Raw genomic sequence first — 15,478 nt, 5'->3', positions numbered from 1 at the left:
AACTCGGTTCAAATGATGAATGTAACCTCCAGAGTCATACGCCATTTATTAGTAGATACACTATAGAGATCCCTCGCCTTTTAACCTAAAGGGGCCCACTGATGGCTATCAGTCCACCGGACGATATCGGCCTGTCAGAACAAAAAAATTACAGTTCCGAACAACTGACAGGCCGATATCGTCCGACGGACTGATAGTCAGTAGGCCCCTTTATGGTGCGACTCTGCCTAATCGGCCACTTCTAAATAATCGAAATACTCGTAGGCCTACAACGGAGCACAAAATTAGATTAATTAGAACATTTTGATAAGAGATAGATTCAATACGCACGGAACCCTCGAAGCCCGAGTCGGACTCGCGCTTGCCCGGTTATTGTGTTTTTTAAAGTCGTAGGGTCAGTCATAGTTTATACTTGTATTTATTATTAGTTTGATAAAATATATTTAATTTCAGAATATTATTGACATGTTCCTAATACCCACGGGATTTAATAGCGCAGGTACCGTTTATAACCGGCATAAGTTTTAAGAGGTTGATACCTATACCTGGATAAAGACTCTAAATAGGTACGTCTTGTGGTACCTACTCTTCACATTGCCAGAAATACGAGAGCCGATCCGAAAGCTGTTAGCTGCTCCGGCGCTACTCATGAAATGGCAATATTATATATACCATTGTTAGGGATATTTCTATGCTAAGTATTAATGACAGTAAAACGCAGTAGGTCTTGAGTAAAGGATTTATTTTGGATACTGGATATACAACAATGCCGAGACCGACGCCAGCAGAACGGCCACGCACCGCCCCGCCCCGAGTCGAATTACCTCGCCCCGCGACACCAGATTGCTGGCTTTTCGCCGGCCGCTCAGTTTGGTTAGCGACGCGGTCACGCGATGACGGAACGTTCAAAATGCCGATGTATTGTACGATGTATTGTATGGGTGCCTATCAAATTGGAGAAATAAAGACTTTTTATATGTACTTAATATTACTTATACCTACGTGTAGTGTACCTAACATGTATATATATAATACTGATAAAACATCAAATAACGCGTTTTCTACAATCACATTCATTTAAACTACAATTTGTCGAAAACCCAAATTTACGTCAATATAACAAAGTGTAGAAGGTGTGATAATATTTAGATAGGTACCTACCTACCGATTTCAACAACCTGTTCGTTGAACTTACAAATGTTAGCTCACATTAAACTACCTATAGGTAGGTACATAGATATTATTTCTTCGTAAATATTTTGTTTTTTGTTACACTTATCATATCTAAAAAAATATATCTATTTTAGATTTAAGCTAGTTATTAATTTCGTTTACGTAGTACCACTGTATATATCTTGTATGTAAATAAATGTATATCTATATGTAATCGTTTAAAATAATAAAAACAATAATGCAAATACCTTTTTATAATAATTCCGCTTTCAAAGTAGGTACAGTTGAGTTGTAAGATTATAAACCGACCAAGGACCAATTGTTTGTTGAACGGTAGATTGCCCATACAATTTCGTTTGTTTACGTTTCGATCGGTTATTCTGCGTGTGCACGGCCCATCTCTTTTCACCCCGATTGACTGTACCACTCAAGTTTTTTTTGCCAAGAATCTACGACGAATAGTTAACGAAAGGTGATGTTCTTTTGTTAATTTGTGGACCACTTCATAGGGCCTGCCACGAACCACGCCTCTCTGTCGCACTTGTAAATTCGTACGTAAGTGTGACAGGTAGGCAACACGTCGAACGTGGTTCGCGGTAAACCCTTAGGTGCTTACAGAGACCAACGGTTAAGAACCACTGCCCTGAAGTTTAAAAGAAGTAACACGGCGGGAAGAAGTTGACAACTTGAGACACAAAATTGAAGTAATTTTGAACCTTATGTAATTCTATTTTAAGTTCAAATTTCTTTAATTTTATATTTCGAGTTATCTTCGTCCCGTGTACTACCGTTTTAATAATAGTGTTTTTTTCTATATTTCAGGAACCGCTATCGTCTTCGCCAACAGCGACGGGCTGAACGATTAGCTAGAAGAATGTAAATTGGTGGAAGATGTTTTATGTTACCTACTTAAGATAACGTACGTATAATACCTGTAGGTACATATTTACAGCCGAACGCAAAAATATCGATTCTGACAAATGGCTGAAAAATATGTAAACGACTATTGTCTAAGGTGTAAGAGCGTACACATATTTTTGAAACTTTGGGAATGTATATATATTTATGCCCTTGACTGTACCTACCGTATAATAGTTTAAATTTTATCGATTTTAGAAACGCCTCCTATCAAGTGGTACATAGATTAAAAATGAATAAAGAAGCCTGCCATTTTATTTGTTTGCCATGTGAATAATATTTTCTCATTAACGATTTTGCTTGTGGCAATTATCTTGTGTATTAAATGGTAGGCCACGACATAAATATAGGCAGTGATATATGTATTATGATGATATATCACTTAATAGTATAAACAATACAATTAATTAAATCTAAGAAATCATTCTGAGATTGCTTATCGTTACACCGATCGATTCATACATTCATAATTCTAATAAAGGCGTAATACTTACTTAAAACATTGTTTACGTAGTTAATTACATGATATCATAGAGAAGAATATACGCCTAGTTTTCAATTAACGTTTTTATCAATATTTATTGCCTTCACAACATTTTAATCGTGACTACAAAACATCAGAACCAAGAAAAGCATGGATAATTACAGGTTTGGTTCACAAATTAATTATCCGTTGTGAATTCCGATTCTCAAATGATACACGACTGCAAGTGCCTTTTAATTTATTTACAGACGTTATACAAGGATTTTAGTGCTTTTAGTTGTTTATTTTACACAGTATTAGTAGACTAAGTGTGCATTATTTTGCTGCATTCTTTTTTCTCGAGCCACTATCCTGTGAACAAAACAATACCGGTTAAATACACTTTAGGTATTCCTAAATTTTTAGTAATGATAATTTGTAATAAAGATATTTCAAGTTGTATCATTGAGAGATAAATAAACTAAACTTAATTACCGTTATTACTTATTGCAGTAAAGATGTAATTTTTAAGAAGAGATCTTGCTTGGAATTGGACAGCCGATGTACACTTATAACGCTGCGTCTTACGTAAGCGAACAACTCGCGAACGCGAAACGAAGCGGCGCGGCGCGGCGGGCCCACGGCGTTCGCGTTCGCAACGAGATCGCCCACGTAGGACACTTCTATAGGTATCAAAGGATTGACTCACCCCGCGCCGCATCGCTTCGCTTCGCGTTCGCGTGTTGTTCGCCTACGTAGAACGCTGCGTAAGCAATCTCCAGTAACAACAGCACAGCAAAAAAATCCCAATAGCTATCACTTATTCATTTACCTACATACATACATACTTACACATAATCACGCCTCTTTCCCGGAGGGCCCGGAGGGGTAGGCAGAGACCACGGATTTCCACTTGCTACGATCCTGACATACCTCTTTCGCTTCCTTTTCTTTCATAACATTCGTCATACACGCTCGCCGGTTTAGGGTGCTCTTGAACTGGCCTTTCTTCAGGATTCATTTAGGTGGTAAATAACTGCTGAGATTAATTTTTCTCAGTTCTCAGCGATAGCTGGGAGATTGTGTCGCTGTTTCTGGCGCAAGGCCTCAACCAGAGACTGAGGACTTTGGCTACTACTTGGTGGAGTACTGGAGTAGAAACTGTCCTGTCAACCTCTTACTTTATGACTGGATTTTTACAACAACTGACAGTAAAACTTACAGGCGCTTATAAGCAATCTCCAGCAGCAGTACCGCTGGTGCCATAAACATGCCGTACAGCGTCGCCAACATGGCGGAGAACATGTCCGTGATGCCAACGCTGCTGAAGGTGTTGACGGCGCCGAGGCACTTCGGCTTGCCCACGTGGAGGCGCTGGTGGATGCAGTGTTGGATGCCGGATTCGCGGATTTTTATGAAACTGAAATAGTTAATAATAGTTAGGAATAGTTTTAAATGAAGCATACTCGTATATACAAACAAACTCTACGCAGGGAGAGTCATTTATCTCTGCAGCTAGCTAGGTACCTACAGCTACAGCGAATTTGTTATTGCCTGAGAACAATAAAATTGTCAAGATGGTAAAATAGGAACATATGTCGCTGTTGACGCTGTTCTATACAGCCCCTTAAGGATGACTCACGTTAGGCCGGGCCGTGTCCGGGCCGGAGCTTCCGGCGCTTACTTTTCTATGACATGACAGGTGATCACGTGATGCTTTCCATAGAAAACGAAGCGCCGGAAGCTCCGGCCCGGACACGGCCCGGCCTAACGTGAGTCATCCTTTATATAGTAAATTTGGTTTTGGAATAAATGAGTTTCTAGGGTGAGAGAGGGCTGCGTTCTGTCCGGCCGATTCTAATAATCTTATTGTCAAGTGTATTCAAGTGTGTTTCATTACAAAAGGTAGGAAGTGCAGTGCAGTGTAGTGAATGAATAGTCTACTTACTTGATTTTAAACAGGTTTTTGTACGGCGATCGCTTCTGGCTAGGTACCCAAGGGTCTATCTCATTAATGTAGTCTATTTCTACAAGATCACACTTCTCGTCCTCCTGGTAGGTCTCTTGGATGAGACGGTAGCCAGGGTTCAGTTCCATGTGGAAAGCAAACAGACCCTGTAGATATATTAAACAAATTAATAACGGGTCACTCACGTATCCTGATGACGCCCCTCGGTACGGAGTGAAATATGTCGAGCGTTTTTCGACTTAAAATACGTGAGTGACCCGCTATTAATATGTTTAATATGTCTGTGTCTCACGGAAGTTTTGTTAGACCCTGTAGATGTTCATAAACAGAATACCGAATACCCCAGTTACCACTGGTAACAACTTGGTGGTAATTAGTGGGAACAAAAAGGGATATACTAATAGCATAGAGCGGTACTGTCATAGTAAATTTTGTAGCTACAGTAAATTCACTGCCATCTAGCTGCGATTAAAACTAAAAATAAAAATATCAAAAATCGTATTTATATATGGTTAAATGTTTTTTTTTATTTGCATTAATTATTTTTATATGATTTTGACCCATGTTTTTTCACTGATATGCGTTGAAATTGTTAAATAACAAACGAAACCGTCAACGCCAATTCGAGAGTAGGCAAAGGTAGTGGCGCCATCTGATCAAGAATCAAATTTTCTTGATTTTCGAGGCACGTTTTTTCCTTAGACTTTATCCATCTATTACGGAGTCATATCTATCTTTGGTGGGAATAACCCATTTTACGAATGGAACATGGAACTATCATTTGGCTTCTAACTCATGCTTTGTTTGGGATAAGATTCGGTTTCTTCACTGTGTTTTCCTACACCGAAAAGTGGCTGGTCAATATCGAAGAAAATTTCGTACATAAGTTTCAAAAAACTAGAACTCCATTGGTGGCTGAGTTTCGAGCTCGCGATATCCGGATTGACAGTCGCTTGCCACAATCAACGCTTAAAAAAATAATTCATATTAGTCACATGCATTTCTTAATTTAAATAAAAAGGAATAGAATTGTTAAACCTTTCTAATCTTTTCAACTCCTTCTTTCATTGTGTAAAAGTTGGGTTTCTTTCCTTTTGGCGCAATTTTCTTGTTGTAGATTTCTTTGCGAAGAGGGTCATTCAATTTCTGAAACATATTAGAATTATTTATTCTTTGCTACATTCTAGACTCTTGACGAAATCGCCATAAGGTAATTTTATTTTCTACTAAGCAGATATTAAGAAATTCCTAAAAATGGAGATGGATGCCTCTGGATACCAGTCCGTTTCTATACCAATTGAGTTGGCCTCAGAGGATTGGTACGTAAGTGTGCCACGGTGTACAACGGTGTGCGCAGAGCACAGAGCTAGTCAGAAAGGCAGCGGGTAGGCAGAGAAACCCTGTCGAACACCAGACAAAATCTCTCCTGGCGCCCTCTTAGTTTTAAGTCTAGGTTTAATTAGTTAATAAACATTTAGTCAGTAATTTATAATTATCATTATTTTAACTCCCTCGACAACACATAACAAATGGCGCCCAACGTGGGGCCCGAACCCACGACCCTGAGATTAAGAGACGAACGTGGTTCGCGTGAGTCCCTCTGTAGTTTTAAATATTTTCAGAATCTCCCGACTGCCTTGGTCTATTGAAAAGAAAAAGAAAACTTTACCTTGAAAAAATACCTATTGTAGGCGAAATCACTGGCGCCCAGATTAATAGGGGAGTTCAATATGTCTTGAAGGCTCCTGACAGAGGAGCTTGGGGCTCGCAGCAGCACGACGATGTTGGCAGAGTATGCGGCATATAATATTGTTAATGCGACGAAGAGTAACAGAGTCACTATCCTCCCTAGAAGTAAATGATGCGAGAGCGAAAAGTTTAGTGAAAACTGTATCATTAGGGTTATGAAAAAAAGCTATAGACGCTAAAATATAAAGTAATATAGTTGTAGAGTAAAAAAATCTAAACAACAGGGTCGAGTGGAGATAAGATTGCCATACGTCAAGATTTGTCCGGACATACCAGGATTTTTGACCAAAGGTCCGGATTGCGGCCGGACTTGGCAAGTGTCAGAATTTTTAGGAATAACCCACCGCAGAGAGCGCAGCGCGCCGCCGGGGCGTCTTTCAAGCTAAGCCAAATCTCTGTTACAAGAAATATCAGGACATTTAATTCTTCCATATGGCAACCCTAAGTGGAGTAGACAATGTGACATTTAAATAGGCAAGCTAGATAATTAAAGTTTATTAAACTAATTAAAATAAAATCACAAATTAGTGCCGGAAGTCCAATAAGCAAAAACATAGGATTTATACAGTTGAGAGGTTGTTTAAAGATAAGCACCTGCTGCCCGCCTAGGTTCCAGAGTACAGCCTTGCTGAAGCACAGCACCAATAATCAAAATCAACACATCCGCCCACGATCCGTCAAGCTGCATTGGATGCTGCAAAAACATTAAGGCCCTCAGCACACGGCGTCGTAACGTAAGAGATGCGTAAGCGTATCGCAATACTTTGCACCCCCGTTACTGTCCAAAAACATCTTTCACATACGAGAAAAGACAACACAGAATACCTAAATCTTCTCAAATCATTCTAACGCCTAAGACTAGGGTCAAACAAAAGCCATTGTTTCTTTTGTGTGAGCGATCGCCTATTGTGTCTGAGCGCGTGGCCATTGTGTTTCAGTGCGTGGCACGCGCTCAGACACAATGGCCACGTGCTCGCATAAAAGAAACAATGGCTTTTACTTAACAGATTAGGGTCTTAGGCGTAAAAATCATTTGGAAAGATTGGACAATACTGTTGGAATTGTTCAAAAAGACTGCCTCTAACTTACCATGCCCATAGTAGCTTCCCACTTAGAAGTGATATACAGGAACAAAGCACAAGCCAGCACGCACACGAATACTGCCAGCCACACCGCACCAGTAAATGGCAGAGCAAAGATGTTAGAGACGTAAGCTAGAGGAGGCTCGCGGAACACGAAGCGGACTGCTGTGGTGCCCACCATTGCGATATAGTCGATGACTCTCATGCGTTCTTGGGTGAAGATTGTTAAGGTTCCTGAAACAAGGTGGTTGATCATCTTTCTAGAGCTTTGCACTGTTTCAGCATTTTTGCCCGTTTGCGGAATCTGACGTCCGTTCGGTTACTAGGTAAATAAGTATGTGATTACGTGGGTACTATATAGCTACTTATTTTTGAATCCAAATCCATCTGGTCGTCTAATTCAGAGGGAAATAAGTTTTTGACAAAAATTTCATTTTTGGTACAAGTTTTTATTGACTGTACTTTTCTTTCCACAGGTAACTAATACTCATCGAGACAATTCTAAAAACCCCAAACACAATTAGGTTTCGTTGTTTTTTTCGCAGAGTTCCTATGGCCATCTCCTGTCTCCATCATCAGATCAGCTCGATGGTACTAATATTGCATTGTCACCCGACTTACATAATGTATGCGAATTTTCAGCTTCATTGGAAGTCGGGGAGTGCGTCAAATTTACCTTGCAAGATTTGACCCTTACATACATACATATTATACATATATAAAAAGCTTTTAATAAAAATTAGGTCCTGATTCGGTGGTTTACAATGTTTTCATTCGTTTATTAACTGGATGCCCTGTCAAAGTAATCTCATTGATTGAGAAAGTAAAGTTGAAATTATTGATGTCTACATATTACTGCAGCAGAGGAACCCACTGTTGAGCTACATTTAAGAGAATCTGCAGAAATTTCAGAAATAAATGAAAACCGAGTGTGAGATTCCGGCGTGAAGTGGCACAAAATAGAACAGTGGCGTTCTCTTGTGTCAGAGGCCACTTGCCTTTTTTACTGAGCCAGTGAGGTGTGAAGTGATGATGTGCAATAACGTTATTTGTGCAACAAGAGAGGAAAGTTGGTTTTTCTGGCGAGTGTTGATTTTGAGTGCCGAGAAAGCGAAAGATTCTAAGTTAGAATCTTAATAGCGAGGGGCTCAAAACACGAGATGTAAAATAACTTTGCTCTCGTGTTGCACATATAATTTTTCACCTCAGTAGTGAGAACATATTAAAGGTTAAAATGTATTTCGAATTTGTAATAGACCCCGAAGTATGAAGTGGCAGTTCATGGCCTTCACTAAATTAAAAAGCTACTTTGTTTCACTCCCTGGAGTGAGGAAAGTCGCACTTTCGTCACTTCCTGGAGTGAAGAAAGTAGGCTTGTTCGAGCTGCTGAGGTGAAAAGAGTATTTGTATTGTATTGTATTTATAAGGTCTCACCAATATCCCCTTCTTTCTTGATGAGCCGCTCTATAATACCATTCCAGGACCCGTTTCTGTCCACGTAGCCCCAGGTGTTGCTGAACAACAGCTTCTCCGTAACGTTCATCATCTCGAAGCAGATCTTCACCACCATGTATGACATCTTTGTTATGGAATCTTGGTGTAAGTTTCTGGAGAAAAATAAAGGGACTCGAGTACACTCTTGAAAGAAGTACCCAGGTTTACAAAATTCAGAATATTGAGCCATAAGTTACACAGTTTTTGGATTTTTCTCCCCACTTATTCCTTAATCGTGAAAAAGTGTAGGTATACTAGAAGTGTTAGAATTAGACCAAGATAAGTCTGCAGCGATTTTGATAGCCCAGACTGTGCAAGTAATATTTTAAACATCAAACTTCTATGAAACTACATATCACGTATAAATAACACAGGGGTTGGTCCCATAGTAAAATTTGCTCAGTATAATCCTAAAACCTCCCTGGCAACGGGGATGCACTTATTTTTTAGCCACCTGTATAAATACTTACAATCTGTCATCCATATGTTTTCTAGTATCATTGCTGTCCGTTATAACATTGACCATCGTCAACGTATGCTTCCTTATATCCATTCTTCTAGTAGACAGGATCTTGTTCTTTCTATAGTCTTCTACTATTCCATATATGTTAGCTGCTTTTGATTTGTTATAGTAAGTTATTATTGTAGTGTTGTTGCTTTTCTTGTCTACGGGTCGCCATAGAGCTCTGGTGCTGTAGATTAGTTCAGTGTTCTCTTTTATTTTGTAAACTGTAACAAAGAATAGCAATTATCTAGATAAATTTAAGGGTGAGCTGACAGTGATAAAATATTTAACATTTTGATATTATCTGAGGTATCTAAGACTACATCAGGAGCTATGTAAGTATATGCAAATGTCTCCAAAGTATTTTTTTTAAATAATAGGACTAATGTATTAATTATCGCACTATTGCACCATATTTACTGTAAAAAGTGCTATTTGCCGGATGCTACAGAGCAGTAATATGATTTTACTTCCTAGAAAATAATAGGTTTGTTTATTTGTACTTTTGATAGCTACTAAACAAATATCTGTCTTAAGGATGACTCACGTTAGACCGGGCCGTGACCGGGCCGGAGCTTCCGGCGCTTCGTTTTCTATGGAAAGCATCACGTGATCACCTGTCATGTCATAGAAAAGTAAGCGCCGGCAGCTCCGGCCCGGTCACGGCCCGGTCTAACGTGAGTCATCCTTAATCCTTCGACCTCTTTATCTTACCTTCGACGTATTGGTAATCCTCTCCTCTCCGTTGCGCTATACTGACATCACTATCTACCAGCATAGCCAAATGATCCAAGACATTCAGCTCAGTTTGGTCTTGGCTTATTAACAGCCAGCGGTATGGAGACTTGAAGAAACCTTCGTCACTGGCCTGAAGAATAATTACCTTTATTTTTTTAGTTGATATGGATTATATCCACAGAGGGGGGAGGGCATACATTTAGTTACACATTTTATTCTCTAGAGGAGGACAGTATCGTCCAGTGATGACTCTTCGCTAGAGATGTCAGTTCAACTGAAGGAAGGGTAGCATTAGCCTCAGATGATGAACCATCAGCCGAGGGTGAGCCTTAGCCTCGTCAAGCAAATTTCCCCAGTCCGATCTATACGTGGCTTCTCTAAACTGTCACCCCTAAGGTCCTGCAATGGTGCTCTGTTCGAAGCTGTCCATCTGAGCTTAGGCCTGTCTCTACTTATGCGGCCCTCCAGTCGGCCTTTTAGATTGCGTTTGGGTACTCCGGCCTCTGAATAAAGAGTTACTATTATAATAGGTATACCTTGATCAAGAAATCATCAGTTCCTCTGCACCTCAAGTCGGACACTATAACGAGGTTCTGTAGAAACAACTCTGGTCTATTCGGCTGCAGTGAGGCCGCCATGCTGATTCCAGTATCGTGAAGACTCTTCGCTAGAGATGTCAGTTCATCTGAACAAAGCATAGGAGAGGAATGCAAAAAAAAATGTAGTTATTAAAAAGCGCTGGTGGCCTAGCGGTAAGAGCGTGCGACGAAGGTCGCGGGTTAAAACCCCGGGTCGTACCAATAAGTTTTTCGGAACTTATGTACGAAATATCATTTGATATGTACCACTTAATTTTCGGTGAAGGAAAACATCGTAAAGAAACTGGACTAGTCCCAATAAGGCCTAGTTTCTCCTCTGGGTTGGAAGGTCAGAGACAGTCGCTTTCGTAAAAACTAGTGCCTACGTCAATTCTTGGGATTAGTTGTCAAGCGGACCCCAGGCTCCCATGAGCCGTGGCAAAATGCCGGGATAACGCGAGAAAGAAGACAGATTCAGTAATTAAACTAATAAAACCTTTTTTTGCGTTCCTTAAAATTTGTCCATGAGTATATTTATTGAAATTTAAGAGAATAATCGAAATTTGTAACAATGATAGCCCTCGATGTTAAATAATGTCACTTTCACACGTTGTCGCGTCGAAGTCGGTGAAAAGTGCAGAGTTAGCCTAGATGGACTCTATGATGATTGGCGTACGTAATTTGTTTTGCCGAAAATTTTCTGTCACCATATTTTTACACATCATTATATCAGCCTCGTATCGCCCACTGCTGAGCATAGGCTCTTCGAGTATTTTTACACATATTTAGTGAAACTTACATGCACTCCAACATACATAAGGAGTCAATACAGCTGTAGGTCTTTGATCAAGCTTTACGAAAGACACTATCATATTAGTGTCATTATCATCAAAAGCCTTTCCTAAACTCAAAAATAAAACAATCACAAACAAAAACAATATCTTCATCTTTATAAATGACTAATCCACTCAACAATATAAGTTTGTTATATTTTATAAGTTTGTGAGATAATTCAAAAATTCGTATAAGTTCATTATAGTACATGCAACGCCACTGTTCTTACAAATATAGTTTTGAATGAACACACAAAGAGTTGTTCCTTTGGAGGAACTATGAAATTTTAATGAGCATTACCTATTACTGATGCTTTCTTTTGGTTTAAGTGGATAGGTACTATTATGTTAGAAAGTTTTAGTACATATGGTAGGTTTTAGGTATCATGGGGGGAACCCCCTGGAAAACAAAATTTCTAACCTAGCCCAGGCGTGTCTCACTCCGCGACTTCGTCGCACACCGCTATGGAACGGACGCCTGCACGCGCTTGCGCCCGCGCCGCCTTGCGCGTAGTGGCCGCGTTTTGTTAGGCAGTGAATCTTCTGTACCTTCTGTGCCTAGCTTGTAATATACATGCGTGTGATAGAATAAGTCATATAACATAGTTAACAGTATCACTAACATAGGTTAAACATTTTAGTAATAAGCTACTAATACATTATGGAAATTTATATTCCGAAATAAATGATTATTTAATTTAATTTAATTTAAATTATTTAAATAAATCCCAAAAATGTTCACGGCAGTACTGTATGTTAGTAAATATTCTCTTTAACCCATATACGGACAGTCAGCATATCATTAGCTACCTAATGCTTCGAATTTTAATGAGAACGCATGACAAACGCCACTTTACTGGTTTATTTATTTAATGACATCATAATGTACCAGTAACAGTATCTACAGACGCAGTGTAATAACTTGTAACACGACTGAGGATTAGCCTGACGTCTTTGTAGGATAAGGAATAAGGATCCTGACGTGCAATTTATTTTTCTCGAGAATGATTCTTTCTTCTCGATACGACACAACCGAGGTATGAATATGAACCCACGGTTTTTGATCACCACACACTTCCAAAAGGTTCCACTTTAAATTATGTCAGGAAGTATCTTTACGGTATATTTCGGCTACATTTTTGATTGAAACCTTTCACCGCTTCAGGCTTTCTTTCTTTAACTTAAAACATTGTAATATCACTCGTAGAATCTGCTTGGTACAAAATTAGTTTACAATATTTTCCACTAGTACGTTAATTTGGTACTTCTTTGTTTAAATATAAACATCCGGCCAATACATTCCGTCGAAACCACGTTGAGCTTAATAAGTGAAGTCAATATACTGCTTATACTCTATACTGGAGTGTTTATTTATTTACATTTGAAATCGTTTACAGTATTTTATGTCATTCGGATTACGTTTTTATGTCAAGTTGAGTTAATGTAGCAAGATAGTTAGATTAAAGAAAACATTAGCAGTCGCCATCAAATATATCGGAGCGGCCAAAGTGCTCACAAATATCTAAACATGCCCTTTAATGTCTTGATAATAGAAACAATGTCCCTATGAAGTTATTTTTTAAAGGGTCCCACTGACTATCAGTCCGCCGGACGATATCGGCCAGACAGAGAAAATTTTGACAGTTCCGAACAGTTGACAGGCCGATATCGTCCGGCGGACTGATAGTCATGGGCCCCTTAACAAGCAGAAACGTCTGTGAACGATGCGTTTAAGCTTAAAAATAGTGGAAAAATGTCATATATTTTATATAATAAATAAAACAGTTCTTGATAGTAAACACGTTTGTATTAATTATTAAAGATATAATTAAGTCCAAGCTTAGCCACCATGACTTAGCTGTCAAAGAGTATATGTCCACAGATAGCATATCTGACATCCCCCTTCTTTACCTTATCTAAAAGTATTCTAAAATTAAATCAGGTAGAGTTATTAAGGTACATAATCACTCAGGTATCCAGGTTTCTTAATAGCTCTTCCTGACCGTGACCTTACATCATTATTATAATTATTTTCATTAGGCACATCAGCATCACCTATATTCTCATTAATCATTACAGGTTCATTTTCATTATTATCATTTACTTTGTTCAACACATTCTCATTCTCCTCTGTTTTAAAAGTTACATGTTTCCTAGCTAAACTATAATTTTCACCAGGTGACCCTCTGTACACATGATACCTATTTCTTTTAATTATAGAGCCTCCTGAGTCTATCAAATAATTTCTATAATTATCTTCATCTGAAACTATCCTTCCCTTAAGTTTTTTATTATCATTTTTATCATGAAAATACACATTCTGTCCTCTACTAAAATTATTAATGTTGCCTCTATTTTTCCTGTCATGATAATATTTATACATTTCTCTCTTTTTCTCAACTTTTTGTTTAACATCATTATAATTAACTTTTTTATATTTGTCTTTGGTAGGTAAGAAAGATGTTACTTGTCTTCCAATAAGCAACTCATTGGCAGAATCTAACTCCTGATCAATAGGTGTATTTCTGTATTCTAGTAAGGCCAAGTAAATATCTTTCTTTTCCTCTATACATTTTTTAAACATCTTTTTTATCGATTGTATTTGTCTTTCAATAAATCCATTAGATCTAGCATAATAGGGAGAGGAAGCTATATGTTTAAATTCCCATTCTCTACAAAATTCTTTAAATTGCCAACTTCTATATTGAGAGCCATCATCAGTATACAATATTTTGGGTATGCCCCAACGTGCAAATACACTCTTTAATGCCCTTATATGACACTCTGAGCATTGATCCTTCAATTCAACAAGCTCAACATATTTTGTTAAATAATCTGCAATTAACATGTAAGTTTTATTGTTCATAAAAAACATATCAGCTCCTACTATGTCCCAAGGTTTATTACTCAATTCTCTTAACATTAGTGGTTCATGGGAGTGATTTCTTTGATATTTTAAACATAAATCACAATTTTGAATTAAATCCTCTAATTCTTTGATCATAAATGGCCAAAATAGCAAACCTCTGATTCTACTTTTACATTTCTCAATACCTAAGTGACTGTAATGAATCTTTCTAAGCATTTCCTTTCTTAATAACTTAGGTACAACAACCGCAGTATTTTTGAAAATTAATCCGTCTGAAATATAAAGATCATCTTTTATGGAATGATAGTATTTTAATTGTAAAGGAATTTCCTTAGATGTTGGCCATGAACTTTGAATGTATTTTATTAGCAAACACAAATCCTGATCTTTTTGAATTTCTATTTTTAATTTATCCCATGTTTCTTTACTTAAATTTATGCCTTGTTTCACTAAACATACATGCATTTCTACTTTTTCATCAAGTTCTTTATTACATACGGTGTCATTTACATAAGCTCTAGATAAAGCATCCGCTACTAATAGTTCTTTGCCAGGTTTATATTTAATTTCTATGTCATATCCTTGTAATTGAAGTCTTAGCCTTTGTAATCTTAATGGAGTCTCATTCATTGGTTTTTTAAAAATATGTTCTAACGGTTTATGGTCTGACTCTACATGTACATGTCTACCATAAATATATTGGTGGAATTTATGGCATCCATATACTACAGCTAAAAGTTCCTTTTCGATTTGAGCCCACGATCTTTGAGTTTCTGTTAAAGCTTTAGATGCATATGCTATAGGAGCATTATTCTGAAGTAGGACAGCACCTAGCCCTGTGCTACTGCTGTCGACAGATAGAGTTATCGGAGTGGTAATATCAAAGTATTTTAAAACTGGTTGCGAAGTTAACACTTGTTTAAGCTTTTCAAAATCATTTTTCTGTTTATCACCCCATACAAATTCAGAATCTTTTTTAAGTAGTTCCCTCAATGAATAAGTTACATCTGACAAATTAGGTACAAACTTTGCTACATATGTTACAATTCCTAATATTGTTTGCAATTGTTTTTTACTCTTGGGTTCCTCCATACTCACAATAGCTCT

The 15,478-nt window shown here is 38.0% G+C and overlaps 1 protein-coding gene across 1 annotated transcript; it reads right to left on the bottom strand.

Moving 5' to 3' along the window:
• Positions 1–2,829: 2,829 nt before the first annotated feature.
• On the bottom strand, positions 2,830–11,668 carry LOC134749560 (ionotropic receptor 75a-like). The gene is made up of 12 exons (XM_063684550.1): positions 11,469–11,668; positions 10,628–10,776; positions 10,068–10,221; positions 9,319–9,577; positions 8,789–8,961; positions 7,362–7,588; positions 6,867–6,966; positions 6,193–6,371; positions 5,562–5,669; positions 4,503–4,669; positions 3,777–3,974; positions 2,830–2,926 (listed from the first exon to the last, which is right to left on the bottom strand). Exons 1-12 carry the CDS (start codon positions 11,614–11,616, stop codon positions 2,872–2,874), a joined length of 1,917 nt encoding a protein of 638 aa, XP_063540620.1. The 5' UTR covers positions 11,617–11,668; the 3' UTR covers positions 2,830–2,871.
• Between the last annotated feature and the right edge of the window lie 3,810 nt (positions 11,669–15,478).

Source organism: Cydia strobilella, chromosome 18 (assembly GCF_947568885.1).
Source record: "Cydia strobilella chromosome 18, ilCydStro3.1, whole genome shotgun sequence".
NCBI classification, from domain to species: domain Eukaryota; kingdom Metazoa; phylum Arthropoda; class Insecta; order Lepidoptera; family Tortricidae; genus Cydia; species Cydia strobilella.
This window is presented reverse-complemented; position numbering and strand designations above follow the sequence as displayed.